At 37.1% G+C, this 7,783-nt stretch overlaps 1 protein-coding gene across 1 annotated transcript; it reads right to left on the bottom strand.

Annotated features, from left to right (window-relative positions):
• Positions 1-3,004: 3,004 nt before the first annotated feature.
• On the bottom strand, positions 3,005-3,897 carry LOC107720966 (cystatin-A-like). The gene is made up of 3 exons (XM_016528810.1): positions 3,823-3,897; positions 3,470-3,577; positions 3,005-3,142 (listed from the first exon to the last, which is right to left on the bottom strand). The coding sequence occupies exons 1-3, from the start codon at positions 3,895-3,897 to the stop codon at positions 3,005-3,007; spliced, it is 321 nt and encodes a 106-aa protein (XP_016384296.1).
• Positions 3,898-7,783: the final 3,886 nt, after the last annotated feature.

Below are 7,783 nucleotides of genomic sequence, written 5' to 3'. Positions count from 1 at the left end.
TCTTCAGCTAATGTGCTGCCACCAGGCACGTGCACAGGTAGGGCAGGCTAGCTAATTTTTGAATGTAGTATTCTATACTCTCCGCTTATCATTAAGATGTGACCAGTAAAAAAAGGGGGGCTGCCCTTTTTCAATTTCAGCACATGCCCCTCAAAAGGTCTGTGCACGGCCCTGGCTGCCACACAGAGCTGCAGAAAACATGATTACACTGAAAAGTGTTTAAACGAAACAAAACACCATTTTTAAAGCAAAATGTGTAATACAACAGTCTAAAGCATGAAATTGTAAGAAACTACAGACTGCCCCTCCCGATTTCCACTCCATAATCTATTGCTACCTGGCAAATAAAATGTTATATTTGTATTCTTTTGTAATCATATGATAAGAGGGTGTTTTTTGCTCTTTCTTTGATATCTTCAAAGATTAGTGGGTTTATTGGTTTATTGTGAAAATGTTTGTGTTTCGTCTTAACAGGAATTTCAGCTTTACACTTCCATGTAATTTTACAATGCATTGTAGTGCATGAACATGCTGACTTATGTTTAACTTCAGTTGAGTCATTTGCTTCATAAATTATAATACAATTTTAGTGGAAGCAATGGGTGTTGGCTATAACTTGTCACTGTGCTTAATTATTATATAAGCTAGGATGCCATTTTACAGTAAAAAACATGTAAAACATTTGACTTGCTTAATGCCTTTGACAGTGTAAAGAACGGTTCAGATGTTTGTCATTGTGATTATCTGAAGCATTGTGTGTTGGTTATAGTTGATGTAAACAGTTTTTAATCTTACGCAGCCGTTCATAACATTCTTCTGTCATTTTAGATACACACAGAACCAAAGATGTAAATATATTTTGAAAGACGGTGTCACGAATCCGGTCCGTGGCCTTCCGGCCGATTGCCACCAGAGGTCGCTCTCCCATTACACCACACAGACTGTTACACATCACCCTGGACTGCATTTCCCATCATCCATTGCACTGATTACACACACACAGCTGCATCCAATGAGACATGCTTTATAAGCCATGGACTTCCTCTCTCTCACGGCTGAGTATTGTTTAGCGCTACTCTTATAGCGATAGCTGCATTACGGAGCCATTCCTAGTTCCCGGTCCTAGTTCCAGTCTTAGTCTAGCCACTTCATGTTGCCTTGTTGTCTGTTTCCTGACCTTCTGCCTGTTTTTCTTGGATTAACCCTTTGTCTTGCTGTTTCGGACTGTGTTTGCACCTCGCCTGGACTATTGCTCGTGTTATTGGATCACTCCTCTTGTCAAGCCCTCTGGATACTGTTCGCCGATCGAAGACCCACGCTAGCCCTAGGAATATTCTTTGTCTTGCCTGTGATATACCTGTGTTATCTGACCCTTGCCTGTTTATTGACCACGCCTTTGTAAATAAAGCCTTGCACATGGATCCGCATGTCTCACGTCTCGTTCACCCCATTACAGACGGATGGTGGCTTTACATGTTTTCTTCCTGTATTATTAGTTGGTTGACAGTCAAACATAAGAAAAAATCTTTAAGCCTAAAACACAACACAATGCAATTTTTAATTCAAAACTTACGAAAACACCTGTGAAAAATCAATACGGAAAATGTATACATATAAACAGATACACTTGGCCCAATTTTAAGAGTGCATAACTAATATTTTCCTGAACAAAATCATGGGAGAAGCTGGAAGAGAAAATATCTTTAGACTGTATGAAAGAGTGAGAAGAAAATTAATTAAGGATACATGTAAATTGATAAAAAAAACAAAAAAACTTGAACATACCATCAATCTTCTCAAGGCCAGAAACTGCCGCTTGAATTTCAGATTAGTGGCAGATCTAAGTGTGACACTAAAAGAATAGATCTTTCTTCAAAATCAGTACTCTTTTCGGATCATAATTGCTGTAAATAAGCATAAATTAAAGGCACACAATAAATATGACAATGATGTATAAATACTTACAACTTTAATAATATATCAGTGTTTTGTTTTGTTTTGTTTTTTGTATTAAAATGATGATAATTTGGGGGTTAAATGTGCTTAATAGTCATTAAAATAATGTCACAATGCAAAAAAAAAAAATAATAAAAAATATGGGGGATACACTTTGTGTCTTTAAGTAGGCTATATGTACCAACATTTAAATTAATAATTTGATACAATGCATGTATTGTGTACATACCTGTTTTTACATTGTGCTTTTATTTAAATTAGCCGAAATGTAATTACATCTGTAATTACTTTTCCATAGCTACTTCTATATTTACAATTTTGACTCTATAACCTTACTGCTTAAACCTACCCATATCACCAAACCTGTCATTAACTTTAACCATATTCTACCTCAGTAGCAACAAAAGTTTTGCAATTCAACACAAACATAATCAGGAGATTGTACCTAAAAATATTTTTTTTAATGTAAGTTGTATAAAGACACCTTATATAAAGTGGGACCAAAATGGGTTTAATTTTCTATAAGCAAAATATTATTACCTATTTATTCCTACTCATTTTCTGGTAAGATATGACGTGGGTATGTATTTTAGGATTTTAAAGATATTGTACTTCATCTCACCATTCAAAAGAAGCAGTTCTCATAGTTGTGAGATGGAAAATAAGTGTTATCCTTTTGTGTTTATACAGTGATTGTGTTATTAAAAATTGTCGTATTGATATCGAAACAAAACAAATGTGACAAACACAAACATTTTGCTTTTGTATAACATATTTCAATTAAAGTCATTGAAGTCAATAAAATCTTAAAATTCGATAATTTATTTTGAAAAAAAATATTTTATATTCAAAAATTTGTAATGAGGAATATTTTTGTTCAGTTATTTCAGCGTAAAACGTTTGTGAAGTGAGTTTGATATTGTTCAGTAAACACACTGACACTGGAGGATTTGAATACAGTTTAATATTGAGGATTGAAATTATTTCAGTAGTTCCTCTCATTGCATGTGTCTGTTATTAAATAAAGACAGACTATTTCTGTAAGTGTTCAGAAGGGGATCAGCGGGTCATCAAAGGTTTTAGGGAACTGGATTCCAGTCAGAATCGGTTTCCCTCCATCACCGGGAAGAGCCTGATATATCATTGCATGAAAACACACACCATCTCCATCTTCATCAACCAACACCTGACAGAGAGAGAGAAATCAACTGCTGTTTAACATAGACAAACTCTTTACAAGTTTGACAGTGACAGCTGTCAACTACATTTAGGCATGTCCAGCAGTGCTACAAAGTTGAGAAAATCTTGTGCAAATGCAAGAAGCTTGACTTGATGCATTTTAACTTTAAGTGAGGACGGAAAAATTACTTGACACATTACACCTGGTTAGGACACACTGCCACAGTTGACTAGTTGATATACGGTAGTGTGCAAGTTGTGCCTCGACTTTCAGTGATGAATTCAAAAGTTCATAATCCATAAAAAATGCAAACAAACAAAAACACTCACTTACCTTGACCACATAGTTCGTTCCCTGCACAATCTGAGAAGAGTAGACCACAGGAATGTAAATCTTCGAATCAGGTTTACTTTCAACCTTTTCTTCTATCAGTTGCATCACCTGAATAAACATATCAACATTATTATTAACATGGTAACACATTACAAGAAGAAACATTTATTAACAGTTAATGTAAATAACTACAATAGTAAACAAGTTATATTTTAATCAAATTAATAAAAATAATACATTTTAGACATGTTTTGAATATTGTACATCACTTTTGATGAGTTTTCAATAAAGGGTTAATCCAGAGCGATTATTCATCTATGTTATTACTATAGCAGTGATTTTCTGTCTCATACCTCAATGCAAATCTTTATTACTTTTAGAGTGACAGGTGTCACTGGGCTCCAGTTTCCAAGTCCAAGTTCTGTCATTACTGCAGTGTGCTGATGATCAGTGTAGAGAAGCTGAAGTGATTTCAATCAGTCTGACTCCCAGAATGACAGTACTGCACTTTTAAAGTTGTGTTTTCACAAATGTGGCAGTGAACTATGGTTAGATGTTTAAATCCAACACCTAATGTTAAACAACAGTAATAATGTCACGTCAAGTAAGGACAGTCTATAATGCATTAATGCTTTACCTTACAACAAATTTTAGGGCAAGTTTTCAGTGTTGTTTTATTAGGAGATTTAAATATTGGCCAATATTGTGCTATTAAGACACTGTCGGTCTGTTTTGTTCTTATAGTGAGATTAAGTGATTTTCAAAATGTATTAATGAAAATATGATCGGATGTCACAGGTAAAACGTTCTGCAGTACTGTAAGAAAAGTCTGATGCTTGGACACACTTTCGTTTTGTTCTAAGCGAGAGTCACACTAATGATATTTGACTAATCTGAATGAATTTAATTACGGGAATTTAGTGGAATTGAGCACTATCAGTATTGCAGGTGCTCAGATCTTTTGCGCATTCAGGGCTTAACAGTAACAACCATAATGCAGTATTGCATTTGGATTAGTCCTGTCTGACCGACAGATATCCGATCCGACAAAAAAGCATCCATGACAGACCAATAGCAAAACAGAGTATCGGATTTCGTACTCTAAATTTAATGTTTACATCAATAATTCACTTTTAGTGGACCCTTAAAGCATCTATCAATGGAAGCTTGTTTCCGCCACTGAATAAAAAATAAAAAAGGTAATTGCGACTTTTTATCTCACAATTCAGACTTTTTGTCTCAGAATTGTGTGATATATTGTGTACATAAAGTCAGAATTGCGGGATATAAACTTGCAATTGCGAGAAATAAAATCAGAGTTGCGAGAAAAAAATATAGCGTGTGGACCAATCAGACACACAATTTGTTATATTCAACAAATAATCCCTAACACCCCTCACCCAACCAACAAGCCAACTATGAGGGTCTATGGACCCTTCCCCCGAAATGCAACTAACACCTCAAAGAGGCAGAGCAGGCCTCTCCAAGCAGAGCAGGCCTCTGGTTCCTTGGCAACCAAAGACAAATCATCTGATAACACTGGTTTTATTGCTCAAAATGAATGCGGGCAAAGCAACTCTCACTCATTTTCCTCATAGGAGAGACACATAATGTCCATAGAAATGGACTCTTATCCTAATTAATTCATAGACAAACCTTTCTTTGAATGAACACACATACCCTCAGGTCCTTGTGTATATTATTACTGTTCTTGTAAATTGTATTTTGCATTGTATACTGTTTTATGCATGTGTTACGATAGATCACTAGTTAATATAACCTCACCTATACCATGAGAATTGTGTGATATATTGTGTACATAAAGTCAGAATTGCGGGATATAAACTTGCAATTGCGAGAAATAAAATCAGAGTTGCGAGAAAAAAATATAGCGTGTGGACCAATCAGACACACAATTTGTTATATTCAACAAATAATCCCTAACACCCCTCACCCAACCAACAAGCCAACTATGAGGGTCTATGGACCCTTCCCCCGAAATGCAACTAACACCTCAAAGAAGCAGAGCAGGCCTCTGGTTCCTTGGCAACCAAAGACAAATCATCTGATAACACTGGTTTTATTGCTCAAAATGAATGCGGGCAAAGCAACTCTCACTCATTTTCCTCATAGGAGAGACACATAATGTCCATAGAAATGGACTCTTATCCTAATTAATTCATAGACAAACCTTTCTTTGAATGAACACACATACCCTCAGGTCCTTGTGTATATTATTACTGTTCTTGTAAATTGTATTTTGCATTGTATACTGTTTTATGCATGTGTTACGATAGATCACTAGTTAATATAACCTCACCTATACCATGTTTGGTATCTATGAGTTCATATTTTCATGATCTAAATGAGAGTGTATTTAATGTTGATACCTATGCAACATGTTAGTGTTCTAAGAATCTCTAATAGTTTTGCATCAGCACCCAATCCAGTTACATATGCAAAATACCATGCTTGGAGAAAAAGAGTCATAAACTTTCCCTCCAAAAGTTCAAGTCACCATTGGCTCTTTGATCCTCCAGAGGTGTGACTTGCATCGAACTTAAAAGCCCTCACATCAGTGACCCGCCTAGCTTTTTGGGTTTTTGGTTTTGTTCTCTTGTCTCTGCTCTCATCACCTTCCCGGCTTTGACTACAGCCATGTCTTCACTTTCCATCTGGGAGAAAACTCTCCCAACCACCACCGAGTCAGAATAACATCTTTTGGAGTTCATCACTCTTCAAACCGTCGTGTAAATAGCAAATCCGCCATGGCGCGAGCGCAACTGGCTCTTAAAGGGAATGGGAAATGAGACTCTGATTGGTTTATTGCACGTTACGCCCAAAACACACCCAGTACTCATTAAGAGAATAGGGACAACCCTTTTAGACCATGCGCCAGGCGCGTTGACTGTTTTTCCCCTCGTTAAACTAGCAAAAGTGGATTTTGACACGCCCTAAGTGCACCTGCGCCGTGCGCTTCAGACCTTGCGCTTAGATAGTTAAAATAGGGCCCCATATGTTCGCTGGATGAACATATTAGATTATTGTAATATTAATTTTGCTACTACTGGCAGCTGAGGTAAATAAATGTAATTAATTATAATTAATTGTAATTATTTATATAAATTTCTCTTTTGAGCTAATTTGCTACAAAAATTAGAATTGCGAGGAAAAAAGCCAGAATTGCACTTGAATCAACACACACACACACACACACAAACACAAACAAACTTGCCTATATCTTACATTATTATTCCCGTAAAATAAATTCTTATTTAAACAAACTGTAAAGGTAGTCAGACTTGACAGAACTCTGTGGAAAGAATACATCTATGAACATAATCTCCTGATTATATAGTCTCCTGATCATTTTACAAATGTTTACAGAACAAGCAGGAACCCAGTGTGCCTGTAGCTTTCTCTATTTCTGTTTTATCACGTGATAGAAAGTATAAGGCCTTCTCAAGCCGTACGGCTGACCCATCTAATCTGTGGCCTATTATGCATCAAACTGAGATTGCTATGGGGACAAAAAGTAATGCCATCAAGTTAGCATTTTTAAACATTCACTCACTAAAAAATAAATCATTTCTGATCAATGACTTAATAACCACAAACAACCTGGATTTTATGTTTCTAAATGAAACATGGCTAGAAGACAGCTGCAGTGCAACAGTCCTAAATGAAACAGCCCCTCCTAACTTTACTTTTATAAGTGTCTGCAGAGCTGTTAGGAGAGGTGGAGGTGTAGCTGCTCTATTTAAAGATGTCTATCAATGCAAGCAAGTGTCATTTGGTCAGTACTTGTCTTCTGAATATCTAGGTATTGTGCTGAAATGTGCTCCACGCACATAACTTATCATTATATACAGGCCTCCAAAATACTCTCCAGCCTTTGTTGACGAGTTCACAGAACTGTTCCCTTTCAGTCGGTCACTCTCGACGTCACGTCAGATGACTGACGAATTGGGATCTCGCTTAGAGAGACCAATCTACTTTGAGTGTAAACTAAACGAGCCAATGCACATTGGCATGCGATTATTGCATCCAGCTGCCGCTGATCACAGCGTGAGTATAAGTAGGCAGCAGATGCAGCGCATATTCAGCTTTTCGCTTCGGAGTCGAGCGATCACATCGTTCTGCTCCTGACTACTCTACTGAGAGAAGAAGACTGAACGAGTTCAGCGCGCTCTTGGAGAGCTCTTCGTGTTGGCGGTACGGCGCTGCAGCGGTGGTGGTTTCCCGTGTCAAGTGGGTTGCACACATCAGGCTGCACTACCCCTGTGTGTGTTGCAGACGGCCATCTCCCCTGTG

Source organism: Sinocyclocheilus rhinocerous, unplaced genomic scaffold (genome assembly GCF_001515625.1).
Source record: "Sinocyclocheilus rhinocerous isolate Xijiao unplaced genomic scaffold, SAMN03320098_v1.1 scaffold4256, whole genome shotgun sequence".
Lineage (NCBI taxonomy): Eukaryota > Metazoa > Chordata > Actinopteri > Cypriniformes > Cyprinidae > Sinocyclocheilus > Sinocyclocheilus rhinocerous.
This window is presented reverse-complemented; position numbering and strand designations above follow the sequence as displayed.

What these genes read in the sequence shown, in the direction of transcription:
- LOC107720966 (XM_016528810.1), bottom strand. Translation starts at nt 3,897, where the DNA reads ATGACAGAACTTGGACTTGGAAACTGGAGCCCAGTGACACCTGTCACT. An exon ending in TAATAAAGATTTGCATTGAG is followed by an intron (nt 3,578 to 3,822) that starts GTATGAGACAGA and finishes ATGTTTATTCAG; the next exon opens with GTGATGCAACTGATAGAAGA. An exon ending in GAACGAACTATGTGGTCAAG is followed by an intron (nt 3,143 to 3,469) that starts GTAAGTGAGTGT and finishes TCTCTCTGTCAG; the next exon opens with GTGTTGGTTGATGAAGATGG.